The sequence below is a fragment of the Lepidothrix coronata genome, unplaced genomic scaffold (assembly GCF_001604755.1).
Source record: "Lepidothrix coronata isolate B3197 unplaced genomic scaffold, Lepidothrix_coronata-1.0 Scaffold72, whole genome shotgun sequence".
Classification (NCBI taxonomy): Eukaryota; Metazoa; Chordata; class Aves; order Passeriformes; family Pipridae; genus Lepidothrix; species Lepidothrix coronata.
In genome coordinates this window covers 542,080-563,899 of record NW_016690252.1, presented here as the reverse complement: position 1 = coordinate 563,899, position 21,820 = coordinate 542,080, and the positions used below count along the sequence as shown (strand labels likewise).

The 21,820-nt window shown below is 42.4% G+C and overlaps 1 protein-coding gene across 2 annotated transcripts in view; it reads left to right on the top strand.

The window, feature by feature from the left end:
* Positions 1-21,820, top strand: part of UNC13B (unc-13 homolog B) — a 208,782-nt gene that overhangs the window by 12,551 nt on the left and 174,411 nt on the right. For both annotated transcript variants that reach the window (XM_017819075.1, XM_017819074.1), the window contains exons 2-5: positions 14,421-14,450; positions 16,449-16,548; positions 20,356-20,473; positions 21,457-21,580. In XM_017819075.1, coding sequence (XP_017674564.1) covers positions 14,421-14,450; positions 16,449-16,548; positions 20,356-20,473; positions 21,457-21,580 — 372 coding nt within the window. The remainder of the gene's footprint in view (positions 1-14,420; positions 14,451-16,448; positions 16,549-20,355; positions 20,474-21,456; positions 21,581-21,820) is intronic.

Sequence of the window (21,820 nt, the reverse complement as noted above, 5' to 3'; positions counted from 1 at the left end):
TAGGACTGTGACAATATGCAAAGTTTAAAATACACTTTTAAGAGAGAATGATAAAAATTTTACAGACAGATGAAGGCAGTGTGGAAGGTCACTGGGTATAAAATGTGGCGTGTGTTCGTGAGAGGAAGGTTGTGCTGGGATAGTCTCTTGTTTCTAGATGAAAGCATGCATCTATTCAAACTTCTGTAGTATCTCACATATCCTGTAACAGACTTTTTTTTTTTTTAAAGAAAATTGGAATTGGCAAAATATATAAAAAGTTTATAAGGAGCTGGCTGTAGCAGAAGCTAGGAATGTGGCAAAGACTAGCGGGAGAAGCAGATAGATGTCTCTCACTTGTGTCATGGCAAGGAAAAAAATAGCAATGTGTGTGTCAAAGCTGTTTTTAAGACAAGTCCTAATGGCATAGTAAATTTGGAAGCAGATAAGTATAATGCCTGAAGGACTCAGTGACTCCTGAGGAGAGTGATAATGAAAATGAGTTGATGTTATGTAGGAGAGCTGTACACTTACAGGCAAATGACAAGCATTGCTGAAAAATGTGAATCTTGGTGAAAGGAGATGTGCTGGGGAGTCCTTGCGACTCTGCGCCGTGGTGCTGATAAACAGAAGCTGATGGGATCTGTGACTTGTGTCCATAAAAAACACCAGGAAATTAAACACGGGGTGAAGAAAAACATTGAGGTGGAGGATTGTGTTGACATTAGATATAGAAGGTATAAGTGTGCCATTAATTAAATTGTAGGCTGGAAGGTGGGAATGGTTTTTAATGGTTTAAGTGGTTAAAGGTGTTGGGAAAACCAACATTACAGTTGGTGGTCCCAAAGGGCCCTTCCAGTCTTACCATCCTCACAGAACTAACTTCATTGTGATGTAAATTACTGTTCTTACAACTACTTGCTATAGACAATTTGTATATTAAGGTAAAATTTTTAAGGTAGCATCTTGCTTAGTTACAAATGTTAATAATAAAAAAATAAAAAACCCCCTTCAAGTGAGGGAACATGCTCATACTCAATTGTTACCTAGGGCTGTTTATTTTAGTTAATGATTTTGATTCTTATTGCGTTTAGCCTGATGGAATTTCGCTTTATTTTTTGTTAAGGCCCAAATGCAAGAAAACAACATGGCTTTTGGAAGAACAGTCTTGGGCACAATCCTTGTCATTAATGAGACCTGCTCGTGGTTCGGTTCTTTGTGTACCTGCTGTGTCGAAACAAAAGTATTGGCAGGTGAATGCTAATTGTTTGTGAGGCACAGCTCTCTCATCTAACTGTCCTATTTCTACAATTTGATGGTGTCCTCCAAGAACCAGTGTTGTCTGAGCAGTTTGTGAATGCTAAAAGTAAAGCCAGACTGCCAAAGAATTGATTTGCCAGCAGCGTTCTCTTAAATGTCCTGTTCCTGCCTGGGAATCTCATGCAGTTACACCATAGCTCATATCCTGATCAGTTCTTTTACTCTTTCCTAATTCTTGCAGTCAAGCTTATTTCTGTCTCCTACATATTAGTCTTTTCTCTGGTTTGTGAAGCCAGACCAGGAAATATTTAAACAACATAATGTTATGTTACTGAAATATTACTAATATATTATTAACATTTTATTAGTATTTTAATGAAAATATTTTTTGAGGTAGACCAATCGCTCTTCATTTGGTGTGGAAAACACAGGTGCTGGAAGCTGATCATTCGCTGTAGTATGATGAGATGTTTTTGCTAAAAAAAAAAAAACAAAGGAAGAAAACAGAAAAAAAAAGTTACTGAATCCACCTCAAATGTGCTGTTGCTTTGTTCTTTAGCTTCTCTTTTAGTGAATATGCTAGACTTCTGGAGTCGAACAGTGGTATTTGTTAGTATCATATTTTAACTCAGTGCCTTTCAGGACAAACTTGTGCTCCGTCCTGCTTGATAATTAGCCATGTTCCAGTTGGCTGATTGCTTGCAATTCTGTAACTTAAATCGAAACTACCAGAAAACAGACCAAGGCTGTGACTAGGTGGCAATCACTTCTAGTGTGGTTAGTCAGCAACTCCTTTTTTCCAGGGTGCATCTTGTTTACACTAAATCTGAACAGGGAGTGTAGAAATCTGAGTCATGAGACTGTACAGGTGACTTGAGTGCTTTTGTTGACAGGAGAGAAGCACACACCAGCCAAAGGACAAACACACAAGGGGTTTTATTCTGTCATTTCTGCTCTATCTTCTTTGGTACCAGAGTAGTTGGGTCTTCAAGCAGCTGTTACCTGGCTGTGACCAGGCTGTGTGATTTCACCTAGTAACTCTGGCAAGATTCTAGTAACTTAAGTGGCCTTTACCTGTATGTACAGTGTCTGAGCAGCAGCTGCATATGCGCTGTGTCTTTTCAGAAATGATTCTGTAAAGAGGTGTATCTTATTTTCAAAATAAATAAATAAATAAATAAATAAATAAATAAATAAATAAATACCCCCTCCCACAAACCCCAAGAAGCCATTTTGTCCATTCATCTGGTTTCTGAATTAATTTTAAGGGGTTTTGTTGTGTGTGTGTTTTTAAATTATTTTTATCTTTGCTCTGTGGCCTTTTCCCCACCCCCCCCAAACCTTTTATTATAAACTAGTTGAACTGTTGTTGTTTTGTCATCAGTTTACCAATTCAGGCTGGCTCCTAGCAGACCTAATACATTATCAGTCTGTCTCTTTTCCTGCCTTCTGGTGCAATTATATGTCTTTCATTATGCATATTTCCTTAGTCTTTGGCAGCTGGATGCATATATGAGTTGAAGTCTGTTTTGTGTAAAATTAAGTGGGATGGTTTTGTTCTCTTATTCAGTTAAGGCATTTTCACTAACTTAAAATAATGTATTTCCGAACCTTAAAGAATTTGAAAGAAGGACAATTACGCCACTGAAAATTGGAAGCCTCCTTTACTGCTCTATCCAGTAGTATTTATCTTATACATCTGAAAATTCTGAAAGGCTCGATAGAGTGTTTTTTTTTTCCCTGACATGGCACAGATTCAGGAGTAGGGATGCTGTCTTTTCCAATCATAAAACAGTTGAAAGTTCAGGAGAAATTTGTAACCCCTAGAAACGCCTTAAAGCGAGGTGACCGAAGCATGATCTAACAGAATACATCTTCTGAGAGAGTCACACACTCAGTAACTCACTCCAGTATGTTGCACCCAAACTGCTTTTTCTACTAATAATATTAAGTCTGCAGCAGAATATTGGAGAGGCGTGGCAGCTTGGATTACTGTTTAGTTCACCTCTTGGTTGGGGAACCAGGTCGCCTGACAGAGCTGTCTGTGTTGCCAGCGTCAGGAGGATTAACCTCTCATAATCTCTGTGATTTGAATAGGAGATTTTGTTCCTGTCCTCACTGCTCAGTTCAAAGCAGCTGCCTGGCAGAAACTTCAGTGGATCTTCAGCAGCCTGTCTGTACTGGTCAGACAAAATAAGGAAAAAATAGATGTTAGAGAATTTCTCCTAACTGTGCTTTTTAGCATCTTAAGTGTTTGTATGGTAAGTGTGTGTATAGGTGCAGCTAGCTGTTCCATGGAATTGGGGAAGCTGGCCACATCCTCAGTTTTCTTTTTGTTTACAGGGTGTTCTGTTACACAAATAGTGTCAAATCCATTTCTCCATCACCACACTCTGCTTCCCCAGCCCCTTGGAAAGCAAACTTTGGACAAAATCATAGTCTCTTGGTTTGTAAGCACAGCATAAGAGAACTTCAGTGTTGTGTTTATTTTCCCAGTTCTCAAGAAAAATGTAACCGATCCAGACCAATCAGTTGGAGGTGATGCTCACCTGCCTGCCCTAGGTCAGGCCAAAGCTAGGAGGGATTATTCAGTCAGCTAAGGTGTGAGTATCTGCCCTTGAGGAGTGGTGGTGTTAGTAATAAGGGATTTAGCTCTCTGCTTATAGCCCCACAAAATTTGAAGGATTTTCTTTCATGTATTGTGGTCGTGGGAAGGCTGTTCATTTTAGTTTTGAAAAAAGCCACCAGACTGTACTTGCTGTGCCGGACAGGTAGCAAAGCATCTTGCCTCTCTTTGATAGTCCCTTTCCTTTCAATGTAGAGTGATATGGGTTTGCTTGTGTTGTCTGCCTACTTTAAAAAACATCCGATACTGCTGTCAAGTGACAGCAAACATGCACAGCAAAGAGGCTAAACTGTCAAATGAGGTGTCTGAAGCATGGATTCACCCTTGCTGTTGAAGAAATACCAACATGGAATTCAACTGAAATTGCCTGTTGGCACTATTCGGTCTTGATTATATTGGGAACGGAGGGGATTTGATGGTAGAACAGACTGTATGAAACTCTGCTTTTGAAAACGTCACCTCTGGGTCCTAAGCCTGGAGGCATATTAATTTATAGAGTAGGTACTGCTGTATCATCATGGTCTTTCCTAGGAATTGTCTGGGTGTTTGTATGGGCAAGATATGAGCTAAATGGGCTTGTTCTGCAGCTCTAACTATTATATGGTTTCTCATAGTGCAAGCTCTTGCTGGAAGTGTGCAAAGAGCCCTTTGGTCTGTGGGACAGAAGGCATCTGGTTTGGGACCCAAGTGTGAGATGTCATTGGTGTCAGAGAGGTTCTTTGGGAATTCCAGCACTGAGTTTGAGCAGTGGGACTGTCAGACTTATCAAAACAAGTGATGTTTGGGGAACAGTGAATTGCAAATGTTGACTGGCTTTGTCATTGTGCTGGGAGAGGCAGTAACCACAAGGCAGATATCTGTGAGGTGATAAAAAGGGGTCTCTGTAGCATATTGCTTGTGAATGTTCTTGTGTGACTTGGTTGCAGTTCTCAGTGGAGAAATAGGACAGCAGAACTGACATTTTAGAGCCTTTCCTTGGTGAAGAAAGCCATTTTGAAGATAGTTTGAGTGCTCCACTGGCTATGTGTCAGAGCCTGGGCATTTGGTTTTGAGTAGCAAATGGATGTTGAGATGACAGCTGGGAGTGAGGTTAAATTTCAGGTGGATGATAACATGTCTGTGGGAAGGTTATGAAGGAGCAAAACACAATTCTAAATACCCATCTGAGTATGGTGGCTCTTGCCTTGCTAGAATTAACTTGTCAGTTGATTGAGCACTGAGACTGTGATTGTTGTCAGATAAGTTGAAAAGGTGAGCAGTGCTCTCTCTCTCTGGAGAGCAGCACACAAGCAGGAGGCACCTTGTACTCCAGCACAGGCTGTGGGGCTCTTGAGAGCTTGCCCAAATGCTTTCTGCACAACCTTTTAAGGACAATAATGAGATGCATTTCTGGGGGAAAGATTTTTGTCTGGGCACTGGGAGGCTATCATTCCAGCAAGTCCCAAAGTGGGCAGAAGATGGCTTATGATTTTCAGCTTGTTTTAATGACCTGAAAGACAACTTGAACTCAGTGGGTCGGTCTTTTTTTTGTGTTGGCTGGAGAAGTGTCCTGCCTACCATCTGAACTGGGGGACCACGCAGGCAGGAGACTGGGGATAGGGAGACTCTTGCCTGGAAGAGCATCTGCAGTGATGGGAATTTCTAGAAGTGTCCTGGTGTTGGGTATTCCAGCATGATGTGTTCCACTCCCCAGACTGTTGCCTCCATCTCTCTCCTCGGTGTTTCACCATACAAGCTGCTTGGCAAGTAGAAGCTTCTGCACTTTTTCTCCTTCCAAGTGTGTTTCATGTAAAAACTGGAAAATATTTAATGGGCTGTTGGCACTCTGGAATTGCTGGCAGTGCTAATTTGTTTCAGGAGGCTGTAAAGTTCAAGACTTGTATGTTCCTACTTTCTTTATTGCTTCCCAGGATATGATTCCAGCTTTCTTGGCTGCATGGTTCATGAATACACTTCCCCCCTCAGCCAGAAGAAACAATATTGTCAAGCTTATTTCAGCTGTTCTTTATCTGAAATCAATTGAATGCTTCCTACTGCCTTTCAGGAAGCTTTTTCTGGGATCAGCTGTAAATAAACTTTTTGCAGCTTCCTTACTGCAAAACAGAAGTTTCAGTAAGTGCTAATGCTTAATGTAACAATGATTTGATCTGTGGTTTACAAAATAGCTTATCAATGTTTTAAGCATTTTATTGGTAAGATCTCCTGAGGCTTTTTTGGATAAAATGATCTGCATGTTTTAAAATGCTGGATTCCTTTTGCAGTGCTGAGCGGTCATGGTGTATTGATTATGTTTTGCCAGTATAGATCCTGTTATGTGCTAGATTTTTAGTAAAATCAACGTATCTACTTACAAATTCAGAGATGAGGGGAGTTCTGGGGTTTGGGACCTGTCGTTTTGTGAGTCTCCTCCCTCCTTTCCTCTCAGTGAACCCTGTCCTAGTTGTTCTATCTCAGATACTTTTCGAAGCAACAGATAACAGCCTGACCTTGTTGCCTGATACTACTTTCTGGAGAAATGCTGGTATAAGGATTCAGAAGAGCAATCTGATTTCTACTTCTAGGTAGGAATCAGTTGCAGACCTCTTTAGTTTTCCTGTTGCATTTAGTTCCCTGTCACAGTTGGTTTCTACAAGTTGCATACATAGTTTCAGTTCCATTTTTCCTGTTATATAGTTCCCTGGTTAAACCCTCAGTTTGTGTTTCTTTGAGATACATGTTTCATTTTGCTGTGCAATACTCTGATGCAAATGCAATCCCCATGGTATATCTTCTGCAGCACTATTTACAATTTTTTTAAATTGCTGTAGTGTTTTCTTCACTTGTGAATTTCTGTTGCTGAAATAGTTCAAGGAATATTTCAGGTAGTTGAGTTCTTGAGCTAAGCACCAAACTAGAATGCATATGAAACTCTTCAGTTGAGGAGGTTGAAAACCTGTGTGATGGTAAGTCAGTGTGTCAAATCAAATCTGGTAACAGATTAACCTGTAAACAAGACCCAGATGCGTCTCTAAGTGTCTGAATCTATTTTGTCATTGAAAGTGTTTAGAAGCCTATTTACATTAACTGCCTCTACATTAAACCAGCACAGAAAGTAAATTGAATTGTCACTCCTTCTATCACATGAAATACCTTTTAGAGAAGTGGGATCTTTTAAGAGAAGGCTTCTTTTGATGATGGGGACTGAGTTTTATTTAAAAAAAACCCAAACCACAATTGCTAAAGGGTCTGCAAAGTTGGTCCTGTCCTCCAGGTATACCGTGAGAATGTGGATTTTGATTGTAGTGTTTGTAACTGCCAGAAAGGATTTCCTGTGCAGTTGTTTAATTGGTTCTGTTTATGCTATCTAGTAACTTTGGTAAGGATGGAAAAAGCAGAACACTCTGAAGCTCTGATGCAAGCTGTGCTGTGCTTTATACACTTACCAAGTTTTATGCGAAAGCTGAGCTGAAAAGTGACAATATTTGCAGGAGGTGTGAAATTACCCACTTCAGTAAGGGGATCAAACTGCATGATTCAGCAAAGTAGTTGTATGTGTCTTTTATTTTATAATTGGTTCAGCACAGTATATTAGCTGTTAGTTTGATCAATTTTGTGTAGATAGGCCATTGTGTTGTCCTGCCAGCTCTCTCAAGTTTATGTGCAGGAAACACCGTGGAATATTCCAGATACCTGGTCACTGTGCTGTGTCACTGTCATGCCCACTGGCTATGGCAGTAATAGAGATTTAGACAAGATTATGATATATATCTTTATATAAAAAGGTAGGCATTTTTTGGATAGATTTCAGTTCTTTGCTCATCATAGTTTGTCCCATACGGGTGAAAATTCTGGCAAGAAGTAAATGTTGGGGTGAAGCTTAGTAAGCAGAACCAGGCAGCAACTACAGTATCCCTCTGGGACTGATCTGTCAGCCTCAAGGTGTGGAGTGCCTGGACTGTGAAGGGAAGCAAGTGGGGTGCTATCTATTTGTAGGTTGTAACACCTGTATGTGTGCAAGTCCTTGATCCCAACTGACCAGAGAATTTACAGATGAACAGGGGAGCATCTAGTGAGGTTTGGCGGTGTGGAGTTATTGGGATGTGTACTTTCCTAGAAATCCTATATGAAATGGTGCTGAACGTGAATGGAGTTATTATTGAGTGTATGTCCACTTAGCACAGAAATCTGGAAAACCTTTCAAGCAGTTATGTGTCCCAGCTGCTGTCAGTCACTGTCCAGTGTGCAGGAAGGGTGGAGTCACTGGTAGAAAGCTGTTTGCTGGAAATTGTATTGTAAATCAAAGAGACTTAGTAGCTTTGTGTGTCTCTGGACAGGATAATGAATTTGTAGGTCATCTGAGCAGGAAGATGCTAATTCACGTGAATTAGGAGGGATTCTAATTCATTCTCAAGACATCTGGCAATATGGAAATCCCTTGGGTAGATCAATTTGCTATCCGCAGACAGCAGAATAGAATCTCTCTCTCCCCCCCCTCGTTCTTGAGAAGAATCCTTGAGTGGTGGTTGGTTGCTGAAGGGAATGTACCTTCCCTTTGTTTGATGTGCTTTCCAAGGGCTTGAGAAGGGCAAATCAAGTTGTCCTGTGGGCATTTAGAGTGGTCAAATTGAAGAAAGCTCTTTGCTATATGAATGGGAACTGCAGTGTGTAAGTGCTTTGTGGTTTGGTTTTTTTTTTTCATTTCTGTGAACTATTAAAAATTAATAAACTCATACTGTGTCCACTCCAATTTTCCGGACTACTTATTGAAACAGATTGATCCCTCGGTTCAACTGAGGTGAATTGGCTATCCAGATTCCTCCACAATTGTCTCAGTCAGCAAGGTGGTGGATTTTTGAAGGACTATTTCAAGCACTATGTAGGAAAAATTCTGCCCTTAGATGCAGCCTTATTTCTTCAGGTACTTTTGAAAATCTGCACTGTGTTCCTGCAGTTCCTGAGTTACCCAGCAGAGTGGCATTTCACAGTGGTTCCTCTTCCTTCTGGCAGCAGGGAAGTTCTCTGAACAGCCCAGCCCTCATTTCACATGAAGCAGAAACAGAATGTTATCCTCCGTGTACTGTGAAATTCGGCCTCAGCTTTTAGGACTGCTGGTCCATGAAGGTGCCCACTGTGTTTCCGTTATGTCATTCTCAAGGGGAATACACTGGGGCATAAAGTACTCTCTTTTCTTCCCTGCTTGAGTGGACCAATGTTTATATGTATACTAGCGGTCTCTTTTGCCTGGCAGAAAAACGAAGTACAAAGCAATAAATGTGACTTAGGTCCTGTGTCTGTCAGTGGACCCTGAGGCCAAAGGAGTCTCTCGTCTGCAGTAACCAGCCCAGCTCTGCTGGGCTCTGCTGCGAGGAGTCGGAGCCCGAGTGGAACCTACTCTGGGCTCTCTGCAGTTACAGCGGAGGCTGTTGAGGTGCTGCTGAGTGCTCGTGTGTCCCTGGGACCTCCTGTGCAATTATGCTTCCTCTGAGCTACTTCAGGGAAATCTTTTTCTTCTGAACATAATTTAGTTCTGAATGTATGAGAATGTAGTGGAGCCTTTCTTTTTAGACCTGTCTCAGGCTGTGGCTGTGACATGTCAAATCTTCATAACAGACTCAGGAAACCATTGTACTGCTGTTTTATCCAGCTCTTTCTTTCTTGGAGTTACGAAGCGAGGAGTAGAGGTTCGTGGCACAGTCAGTACTGCTGTTCTACTCTGGCACATGCAGTTGCATTTAATGGCATACTGGGCTTTAATAGGGGTCACGTGAAACAAAACAGTGACTGACTTAAAATCAGAGGTCAGATCATTGCATGGCCTCTTCTTCCTCCAGCCTGGAGGACCTTTGGGTTCAGGTATTGAGAAAGACAAGGGTTCCTCACCCTCAGGTGGGAGATGAGGGTGTGCAGTCTGTGCACATTTTGATTTCCAAAGGAGGAAAGAGGCTGTGGAGTCTCACTCACTGAAGATATGCAAGAACTGTCTGTGCTCTAGGATGATCCTGCTTGTGTTGGGGAGGTTGGACCAGATGACCCATTGTGATCCCTTCCAACCTGGCCCATTCTGGGAAAGATCCCTGTGTGTCAGGGTGGGATCCCCAGGGACAGGGCAGTCCTCATTAGATGTGCCAGTCTTGTGCCACTTACCAGCTATGTCGTAGATTTTATAAATAACTTTCAAGAAGTGAGTAGGAGGTGTTGAGTTTCTGGCTCTGCTTTAGGTTCACGTGCTATAGCTGTTGGTGCAGGGTTCAGACAGCAAAATTGTTTCCAAAGTCTCGATTATAGAAAATGTAACAGACCTGAAGGGCTGGAGCCCTGCCTGACCATTGCGTCCCTCCCAGAAGAGTTTCCTCCCTTCTCTGTGCCTGCTGCAGCGTGCACAGGCCATGTATTTGGTGTGTTGACTTATTCTTACTTAGGGTAGTATGAGCAGCTTTCTGTGGTCTCTTACTTCTGTTGTTTAAGCAACCTTTGCACCTACTGCTGCGTGTCACTGTACACTGAAGTCTGAGCACCTGGAAAAGGTGAGAAAAGCAGAGTGAAATGGAAATATGTATTAATTCTGCTGTTCAGCTGGAGACAGTTACTGTAAAAGTTAGAGTGCTCTCGAAAACACAATGACCATTTGTATTTCCCAGGGAAAAGGAAACTATTTATCAAATTGCTGATCATGAAAATGCATTTGAGTGCTCTGCTTTCAACATTGCATTTATTTTTAAGAGCGCTAATTAAAACAGTGTCCTTTCATTCTGATTTCTCCCACAGCCCCTCCATGGCACTTCACTGGCCCCTGTGGAAGGATGTAGGTTTTGTTGTAGCGTGTTGAGTGACCAGCTAAGTCATGTGCTGGATTTAGCTAGAATGTAATCTTTTGGCCATCTGCTCAGGCACTCCCTATGTCTGCATCCCTCTCATTTGCAAGCAGGTGTTACAGGTGATCTGAAATGTGCAGGTGTTCAGAACACTCTGGTTCCTTTTAACTGAATATGAGTGTGTGCCTGCTTAGGAGGGTTGAGCAGTGTGTCGTTTGAACTTGGCATGCTCAGTTTTAATTCTCTCACTGGTGTATGGAGCACTTAGGAAAAAAATAATTATTGTTTGAAAAATATGTGGATAGCAAGACTTTTTTCGTAGAACTTGAGTTTAAGAATACTAATGTACGCTCTGTTGTTTTTTCATCCTCCCACAGTGATTCTGGACCTTTTTTTTTTTTTTTTTTGCTATCCTTGGCTTCTGTTTTTCTTTCTTGGTTTTAGGAGTCTGTCTGACTCTCTAGCCCTTTGTAACTGATGGTAGTCAAGCATCTGGAATCTTGCTGTGGCTTTTTTTTTTTTTTTAAAGTTGCATACAAGACTTCAACTTAATTTTTTCTTGTCTCTTTGTTAGAGTAATGCCAAAATGGTGAGAAATTCTGGGGGGGGGGGAGAGGGGGATTCTCTGTATCAATTTTTGTTGGCTTTCTCCTTGCAGTAGCTGTGTCTCTGATATACCCAAGTCTTTCTTGGTGATTAAATGAATCATCACATTCAGTGAGAGCAAGTGCATCTCTGTCCATCTGTTTCATGCACTGCTTGCATGTAGCAGTGTAAAGCACTAGGTCTCACTTTCATTTCTAATTTTATATCATTTTCATTCCCTCCCTGGTGTCCTGCTCATCCTGTGCAGTGGCATGGGAGGATCACGGTTCAGCAGAGTTCAATGTTTGCCTCTGAATGGATGGACTTTCTGTGCTGCCCGATTTGCTGAGAGAAGCAAACTGAACAGAATTTAACATTTCCTGATGGTTTAAAAACACGGCTTTCTCAGAGACCAGAAGTGCTGTGGGATAAATGGGAGTGAGTTAGGAAGTATCTGATCTAGACTTTTAACTTACTTTAGGTTTTTACTGTATGGCAACTCAGGAGCAACTGTATCTGTGAAACTCAGTGTTGTTGAGTGCTCTAGAGAAGCTTGGTTTCATTTTGTGCTACAGATTTTATATTATAAAAATATTGTGTTACACATGGCTTAATTTCAAGGTGCTGTCACTCTGCATCTGAAGTAGCAATGGGTTTTCAGCCTTTGTTGTAACACTGTGAGCAACTAATGCATCAGGCTTCTTTGCAGCTTCTTTACTTATTTGAGTCCTTCCTTGGACACTTGGCACAGAGGAGCTCTAACCAGACAGAAGGAGCAGGTGTGGGTAGAAAACCAACCTGTGGATTCCCTGGGCTGACAAACAGGCTGGGCCTTGGCAGAGCTGAGCAGCTCTTTTCAGCTCTGAACTCCCAGACTTTCAAGCTGTTAAATGGGAAACCCTGCAGTATCACAGTCAGTCCCGATCCTGAGATATTGTGGGAGCTGCACCTTTGCAATGCTTTTTACACACCCCTAGGAAGTGCTTTCCTGTGGGGCTAACAAAATAAAACACATCCAAGTCACTTTTCATGGGAACTTTTTGGACATTCTGTGTAGACTTGCAGGCAGAGCAAAAGAGTTACTGGTGAGATGAGACTCCTGGGTTTGTGATCCAGCTCTTAGTTATAAGCCCTGTTTCTTCAGCTGAAGGTTTGCACTTTGTCTCGAGGCATGGTGTTCATTCCTGGGAGTTACTAAAGACTCCCATTTTTATTATGTGGATCTGTAGCAGGCCTGTGATCTTTGTTTAGCTTGGCTGCTGCCTGGGGATATTCCTCCTGCTGTAGGCCCTGGGGCAGCTCTTGCTGAAGCCCCACACAGGCACCCTTCTCAGCACTCTGAGGTAGTGCAGGGTTTGCTGCTTTTCATCAAATGAAAAATGAACCTCTGAATATTTAGAGGCTGAGACCACAACATACAGATGGCATCTGCCTCTTAGTTTGCATATTCCTCACTGCAGTGGCAGTGTCTAGTTTCTGTCTTTAGGAGCCAGTGGCCCACTCTATCTGCATTTTCGACAAATAATAGCAAATTTCCACACTGGAGTTGCCTCTGCTTCCTTGCTAACAGTTGTAGAGCTTGTTACAAACAGAGAGAGAGGCCAGCTGAAGCCTACTGCTGGTCCCCTTCCCTCTTTCTCCTTTTTTCCTTTCCTCAAGCTCATGCACTTGTTTCTTTGTCTCCTGTCTCTTGCAAAGGAGGGGCAAGGGGAGGTTCAGAGATAAGCTGGTGCCTGCCCACTCCAGAGCCATAGTTCATGGAATGCTTGTTTTTGTGTGGCGTCCAAAGGCACCTAGAAAGTGGGTAGATTTGCCTGTGTGTTTCTTCATGGTTAAACAGACTGATTGATTTGGAGATTAAACAGAATCTGTATCTTCAGTGAGCAGGAGCACTGGCCCACACCATCGTATGTTTTGCTTGCACCACTAGGTTTAGCATCAGGAATGCTTCAGGCCCTGAACCTGGGAGAAAATGACAGTTTATTTTGGACTGAATGGCTTGTGGGCCTTGTCAGCCTAGGTGAAAGGTACAGCTCTTTTAGCATCTGTTTGAGAGGCTTCTGGCTCATACTATACCTGGTACGGCATTTTCCTTCATGCAAACATCTACCTGGACTGTCAGTGCTCACAAAGGAGAATTTCTCAGATAGCAAGTGGATTCTCCAGGATCGCACTCCATTGCAGCTCTGCATGTAACTTGTGTAAGGGCATTTTATTATTTTTTTTGATTTTTTAATGCTCCTTTCTAGAATTTTCATCTTGAAAGCTGGACACTGTGAGCCAGTACTAAGTATCGGCAGCTCTGTTTTCTGAAGGAAACTTCACTACACCAGCTTTTAAAAGTTTTTGCTCTCTGTATATCTTGATTCCTAGCTTGCTAAATATGTTTTCTTCTTAGTATTAGTTTTCCACTGGGAAAACTAGCTGGAGCCTGGAGATGTCTTCTCTTAGTGGTTACACTTAGCAATTCTAGTGAGGATATGAGCTTGCAAAAGGGAAATGTAAACAAAATCTCCCCTGGGTAGACATGGACCTTCTTCATCTGGCGAGATAAGAGCCAATGCTGTTTTGTTTTAACAATTCTATTTTTATATATAAGTACTGTCCTGGAATTAAATTAACAGAGGAGAGCTTGTAAAAGTGACATTTGACTTTAGACCACTGTTTGTTTGGCTTAGTTAATTTAATTTACAGATGTCATAATATAGAGCTACTTATAGAGCTGCTATTCAGGCTTGATTATTTTCAGTTTGTGGTTGAAGGTCTACTGTGCACTGTTAGGGGAGTTTCTTTGTTTATAAAGAAATGTTTATTTCTTCTAGAGTGTTTTTAAGTAACTTTGTAAGTGAGGTGGTATGAAATGACACCTTGCTAAGCAGCAGTAACTTGTGGGAGAGGTTGCAAAGGACCGATTTTGAAATTGCTTTCCATTAGCCATATCACATTACTTTTCACACATTAAACCTATGATTATTGTTTTTTAAATGCATCACTTTAGAGAGGTGCCATGGGGTACAAAGAAGTTTTTGTCTCCAGATCTGTTAAACTGGATTTCCAGCCACCAGGTCTCTACTGGGGATGTTGTCCAATTAATGCGATGCACTGTGACACTCTAACTCAACTGCAGCAGGACAAAATCACTAACAGCCTCTTTTTTCTTTTTTCTTCTCTCTTTACAGTAAAAAAAGCTAAACTCCATGGACCACCAGGTAAGCCATGCTCTACTGCTAATTTGCAGCAATAGGGACACCTCTCTCACTGCTGTTTGTTCTGCTCCCTCAAGTTTCATCCACCCCCTCTCGGCTCCTTCACCTTCTCCTTAGGAGCGACATGATCTGCCCTGAGCATCTGGGCAGCTTGAGGCTGTGATGTGGTGTCATAGTGCTGAAAACATCTGTCTGCTCACTGACGTGAACAGGTGATGAATAAGGAAATGTGTTCCTTTACTGTCACCCTTTCCTATCCACCCTGCCCTTTTGCTCATCCTTCCTCTGTCCCTGTTCAAAACAGGATCTGAAAATGTCCACTGAACAGGACTGGTGTGTACCTGTGTGGATTCAGTGCCTTCTTGATCCTGATCGGGATTGCTGGATGGAATTGCAGAAGTGACTCATTCCATTATGTGACAGTCCATAATGGCTGTGCTTGAAATTAAAACCCCATCCACTACTTTTTGTGTCTGCGTAATAAAGTAAAAACAAACAGCTGGTGACACCCAGAATTTACAGTTTAGGCAGCTTTTTTTTCACTGTGGTTCGGTAGGTAGGTGGCAAGCAATCCCTTAGCAGGCAAATAGGTTTATTGAATGAAATCTGATGTATAGTTTAGAAAAGAAGAAGTTTGCTTCTGGAATAACACCTGTGCAGGTGCTTAGATACCAAGCAATTGCACAGCTATATTCATGACTTATTTGTTCAGCTTTATTCTTTGGATACAGCTGTCCTCAGGTTAGAGCAGAAAATTTTCCAGGAGTCATTGTCCATACTCCACATCAGGTCAAGATCTGTGTGTGCACCAGCCTTGAATTTCCAGGGAAGGAAAGCTGATTGCCCAGACTGAAAGGAAGACAGTGTGTAGTTTATCCTTTCTCTATTTAAGAAGCCTTCTCACAGATGCAAAATATTTGTCCTGTAGTCTAGGTTTAACTCAGCAAAGCATGTGGTTTTACTGACAAGGCCGGTGTCCCAGGAGGATGCAAGTGATGTAGACAGATATGAAGACTCTGACTTTCAGTGATTTCTACTTCTTCCTGAAATGTGGATCCCTTCTGGATCATGTATTTCCCTTTCTTCTCGTTCTGTTAGGATATTGGAAGCTAGATGCTGAAACATCATAGGTCATCAGATTTGTCAGTCATGAACTTCCTGCTTGTAATGCTATGTTGGCTCTTCCCAATCACCTCTTTGTTTTCCATGTGCGGTTTGACAGTATTAAAATGGACTGTGATCTAACTTGCACTGGGAATAGATGTAGCAGAACACTGAAGTGTTAAAATATTGACACTGCTTCCTGGCTACTTAGCGTGTCTTGTTCCAGGCTCTTTGAAACTGATAGATAGGTCTGAGGTAATAACTTCCCTTAAAAGCAAGTTTTATCATTCGCAGATGCTGATATTCAAACTTTGAATGTGTCTATGCTTGGCTGCTTTTGGTTTTATTAGCACGGAAAGAGCAAGAACGAGGAAAAAGTTCTTTAAGGATTTTTCTTTGTGGACTCCTGGGTGGAAAACCAGGTTGGAACTAGGAGAGCACTTGGGTCAAAAGGGAAGAAATGATATGTTCAACTCAACTGCTTGCTTGCATGTCTTGCAAGTTTGTTTTTTGCTCTCCTTGGTCTGCATGATGGTCCCCGTTCCTTCAGACTGTCTCTTCTTCCTCATCTGCATTTCAGTAGCAGCATCTTACTAAGTGTCTGTGTTCTCTAGGATTTTACATGCTTTCTTTGTCCCTGTCTTACTGCAGGTGATTAGTTGCCTTATCTTGTTTGTTTGTGCTTGAATTTCTAAAAAAAGCTGTGATTCAAAATTTGATGGCAGGTAAAAAACATCATGACCATTTGGCCACTTAAACCCTGTGACGTCTTTCCAGATGGGCTTTTCCCTTGGGGCCTCTCTGGATGCACTGTGTGAGCTGAAAACCTTGAAGTGTTGCACGTATGTGATGAAGGGATCTGCTGATGGAGATAACTTGTTGTGTCTCATTCCCCAGATAAATTCAATACGTATGTGACACTGAAGGTGCAAAATGTGAAGAGCACGACGGTGGCCGTGCGCGGTGACCAACCCTGCTGGGAACAGGACTTTATGTTGTAAGTATGGGGGTGCACAGCTTGAGGTGCTTGTGGTCGAGTCCTTCCACAGCCCCTACACTCACACAGAGCTGCTGTTGTGTGCATGGGTTGGAGTATTTGGGTGGGTAAAATGCACAAGCCTGGAGATTGTCTCTGCCGGTGCCACAGACTGGCAATTGCCAGTCAGGTCTATAGGGAGGAGGTAAGTTTGAGTTTGAGCTGGGAAGTCGGTCTGTGGGTTGGTCTGGATGGACGTCCTTGGCCAGGTACCTGCACAGCTGTGGCTATGAGCAAGAGACACACACACCTACAACATAGTTTAGAGAAGGGCTGAAGGCCCATAGTTGAGCTTAAATGGAGCTCCTGGACCCTGGACCAGGGTGTGGGTGGAGGCTGCTGAAGGGGCTGGTCAGGGCAATTAAGGGCTGTTGTTAATGCACTCAGGACCTCCACATGGTGATCCTGGTTACCTTAGTGTGGGAACTGCTTGTGTGTTGATGTGTTCTGCCATTGGCCCAGTGCCCATGAATGTGTTTTCCAGCTCCTCTGGTTCAGCTTAAGGGGCTGCCAGTCCCTGCCGTGAGCAGCAGAACCAGTTCATTCCAGCTTCTCCCGGGCTTCTGGTGCACTTGGCACTTCTGATTTGCTCTGATCCTGACATGTAGCCAAAGATTTCCCAGTATCTTTCACAATGGTGGTTTTCTTTTTTTCTAGTGGATGAATGACTTATTGATTATATTGCATCTGCTTCCGTTTCTACAGCTTTGTAAGACAAAGCAAACTAAATGGGGAGGAATGATGTTGTATTCATCTTGTGGAGTCAAAGCTAGTGCTGCTGGTTTTGAGCGTGTTTGCGGTGTTTACATAGTATCTGTAGTAAGACACCCACATGGGATTTTGTGAGCATGTTTCCCAATCCAGAAGCAGTTGGTTCTCCTCAGCTGAAAGCGGGAAGTTGTTGCCTCTGGTTAAGGAGTTCACCTGGGTTAGCACAGTGTTGGCATTATAGCTGTGCTCCTACATCCGTTTTTTGGTGCCAGTCTGCTTTTGGAGCAGTATGAGAGGGGTGTGCTCCTGCAGAGAGTCTGTCCTTTGGCATCTGGTGAAATACATCTGCTCAGCTCTGCAGTTCCTGGTTGGACAGAGGCTATGGCTGTCACTGATGTAAACCATGCAGGACTGGGTAAAGTTGGGACAGGGGACAGTAACTGTCTGTCAAATCACACACCTATACCCAAACTACTAACTCATTCTGCCTGTGATTTGTGCTCATCCTGTGGACAGGAACTGGCTCTGAACATGGCCAGCTGCAGAGGAGACTACTCAGAGGTGGTTTAAGAAAGGCACTTGAGCATGTTGGATGAAGGCTCTCAGGGTTGGTCCTCCTCCCTTCCCTGAAGGAGCTCCTGGAACTGCACTCCAGTATCAGCTGGGAACTGAGCTATCCTGCTGTAAGGTCATTGTAATGCTCCATAATTAGTTGCTAGGGAATATGAAAGCAGAATATTAGCTGAACTACCTCGCCATTATCACCCCTGCTTTAGCCAGGCAACTGCACAGTAGTTCTGCTGTTTCTTTATGACAGAAATGTTACATGTGGCAACAAACGTGTTTTGCATGATCCTGTGTACATTAAGTTGTCCCAGGAGGAATAACACTGGTATTCCAATACTACTGTTCTCTAGTTTGCTCTTTTTCTTTCTGGAGTTGGAAAAGGATTTTTAATACAGTTGTTTTTCCCTGAGGGAAGGATGCTTTTACTGTCTGTATTTGTGTTTACCTTCTTTGTGAGGCATACTAGAAGAATAGACTACAAGCAAGAAAATGCTTTTTGTCTGTGTTTGTTGTTTTTACTTCCAAACTTCTTGTGAGATGTAGCACTTCAGAACTGGGGGCTCTGGGCTTGTTCAAAATTTGGACATTTACCAAACCAGGAAAACATTTTAATTTATTCTATGGGGACATCTTCTAATTTTAAAGCAGCTTTTTAAAAAGAACTACATATTTGCAGCAGGGACCTCTTGAATAAAACTGCAAACTGATGTTTAGAACATGATGATTAATTTGGTGTTAAAGAAAGGTATTTTATTTAAATTCTACGTGTGTGTGGAAAGGGAGGGACACCAAATACCAGTCTCAGCTCTTTTGTTCTCTGAAGCTGTTCTGCATCTAACCAGAAGGTGGGGAAAGGGAGACACAAAGGCAATCAAAGCCACTGTACAGAAAATATCTGTATTATTCTTATCTGGTGACCTATCCTGTGGAGTTCTGTTCAGAAGCCCATTGGGTGTCTCATGATCAATGTCTTGCTCTGTCAATGTATGTTGAAGCAAAGAACATGGTTTTACACTGTGATTGAAAACAGAGTATTTCTTCCTTCCCTTCCCTTTCTGGCCTCACACTGGTCCAGCCTGCAGACAGCCAGTCATCAGCAGCCTGGAGTCAGATAAATATCATCTTCCAAGAGCAAGCAGTGGGAGGGGCAGAGCAGTACTGGTACAGTTGTTGGTTTGGTTGTATTTGTGAAAGCCTGTCTGAACAGAGGATGCTGGAATTACAAGATGCTAGCAATAAAGTCATAATAAGCCTATGTAATAGCTTGATTTTGAACTAGTGTAGACTGAACCACCCAAGTACTGGACACTGCTGACCTCAATTCCTGTGTCTCAAACGCGAACAGAAGCACTTGGATTTAAAATAGATATTAATGTGCTTTGCTGTAGCTGTAGGGTTTGTCTTGAGCCTTGTAGATACTGCGTTCCCTTTTCAAGTTGTAAGAAGGGGACAAAGCTGAAATAGATGCTGGGATTTGCAGCGGTTCTTTCTTTTTTTGGCCATGATGGCAGCCTATAGAAATTAGGGACTAACATGCTTTTAAATTTCCTTGATGGATGTAAAATGGATACGTTTGGACCAAAGGACAAAAGGCAGCAGCTTTGGACTGACTGTCCAAAATATCTACTTTTGGGGATTAACATTTGCACTGAAGGGAAGCCCTGAGCTCAAAGAATTAGGAGTGATAGCCTTTCTTCCTGATAAGTGTGAGGCAGTTGTGTATCAACAGACAGCTCAGGATTGTTCTCTACTTCACTGTTTTTACCAGCTGTGTATGTCTCGGGCTGTTCTGAAGTAGACAGGTTATAAACTAGCATGGAAGAGAGAGGTATAAATGCTATGAAACACTGGAAGGAAGCAAATTTGAGATGCATTCTTTCCTTACTGAAAGGGAAGATGTCATGAAAACCTTCAGATAAGTATTTCCAAGAACTTGGCACTCGGTGGCCATGTGGAAGTAGCTAGTGCTGGAGCAGAAGTGGTGCAACACAGCCCTGAGCAATAGGTAGTGCTGCTGGTGCAGCTGTGATTTTGGGACTGTTACTTTGGACATGGGGTAGCTCCACTCACAGGTAAGTATTGCCATGTTTGCACCTGCCAGAGCACACTTGTGTTGCTGTGCTGCCAAGGGAGACACCCACTTTGTTAGAAATGTTGTGCCCGATGACAAAGAACAATTCACCCCTCGGTTTTGGCCCAAGATACACTTCCTCCTCCTGTGTACATAGCTGCAGAGATGAGTTCCCAGCTGGCAGTTGATGCATGACACAGTCCTGGGTTTTAGTTTGCAATCTTTGTGTAGTTATTAGAAACTAGTGACCTTTGTGAGTATGAGCTGCCTCGACCATAGACTTCCAGAAGCTTTCTGTAGCTTGACACTGCTGTGTGGAAAGAGTTCACTGGTACAATCATGGTGGTAATTGGAACCTAAAACAGAATTGGATGGTATTCTCTTTTTTCTCACCTGTGATGCCTTTTCTTTTCTTGCAGTGAGATCAGCCGACTGGACCTGGGACTAATTGTTGAAGTATGGAACAAAGGACTGATCTGGGATACCCTGGTTGGGACCGTGTGGATTGCTCTGAAGGCCATTCACCAATCTGATGAGGTTAAGCTCACACAGAACCTTTATTTTCTCCAGTGTTAATAGATAATGTGTTACAAATCTGGCCTGGTGCAGCCCAGGGTGAGCTCCTCAGCAAAACTTCCACTTGAGAAGTCAGGAAGGCTGGGTGACCAGAGAGGACTCTCTCATTTTATTGGTTTTGGTTTTGAACTGAGACCAAAATTACACAGGGGTTTTTGGTCTCATTTTAGTCATGTGGACTCAAAAATCAGGGCTTGATTTGCTAAGGAACATGTAAATGACAAGTGTCTGAAGTCTTAAGGACTGACTGCTTCGTCTGATGCTCAAATTTCTGTGACTTATTGCTAAAGACTGTCTTAGTCCAGCTGACAGAGTAGGCTCAGAGCATGTCTGCATCATCTTCTTAGGGCTTCTGACTGCAGTGTTAGAGGGTGTCTACTGATGCTGATATATATGGAAAAAAGTAGGAAGTGGGATGTGCCAATGTCTGTAACTGCCCTAACTACTGAATTTGGCAGTCGTTGCAGCTAAGCAAGACATATTTGGTTTTTTAACTCAAATATCAGTGTATTTAATTAGAAGATTATTGAATTTGAGCAGGGAGAGAGAGAGTATATTTTCCATACAGGAAAAAGAGTGGGGATGCTCAGCAGTGTGGCTTAAGGTCTGTGTCTGTCCAAGCATTCCTTGGTCCTGTCTTTGAGGTCTTACCTTTGCAATTCCACTAAGAAGGAATTGCCTAATTCCTTCCACTAAGAAGGAAGCAGTTAAGCTAGGAGATGTTTGCTACTTGTCCTAGTAAAGGCCTCTGAGACTTTGAAGAAATCCAGTTTGGAAGAAAAAGCCAGCACATGCTGACTGGATGTAATTTGATGTTAAACAAAGTACTAGGCCTTGATAATGCTGTAAAGCTCTTCCTGGAGTCTTTTAACAAGTGTATAAGAGTTGCTGCATAAAGTTCTTCAGACTTGAAAGTTCATTCACATGTGGCTCGTGATCCACAGGAAGGTCCTGGGGAATGGTCTACGTTGGAGGCAGAAGTTGTAATGAAACATGATGAAATCTGCGGAACCAAAAACCCAACTCCTCATAAAATTTTGCTGGACACAAGATTTGAATTACCTTTTGGTGAGTGCTTTTCCATAACTTACCCAGAGTGCTGACAGTGGAGAGAAAGTGGTGGCAGATTGAGTTTTATAATCAAGTTGTGCTCATTCTCAGTTCAGTCAGTATAGTTCAGTGGAGATAAATTTCTGGTATTCATTTTCTGTTTGGCTTCTTTTTACAAGATCCAAATAAATGTGGAGTATCTGAAAGTCCCTGGGTGCTGGAATGTTTAGATGAGTAGTAGATTTTTCATCTTAGTAG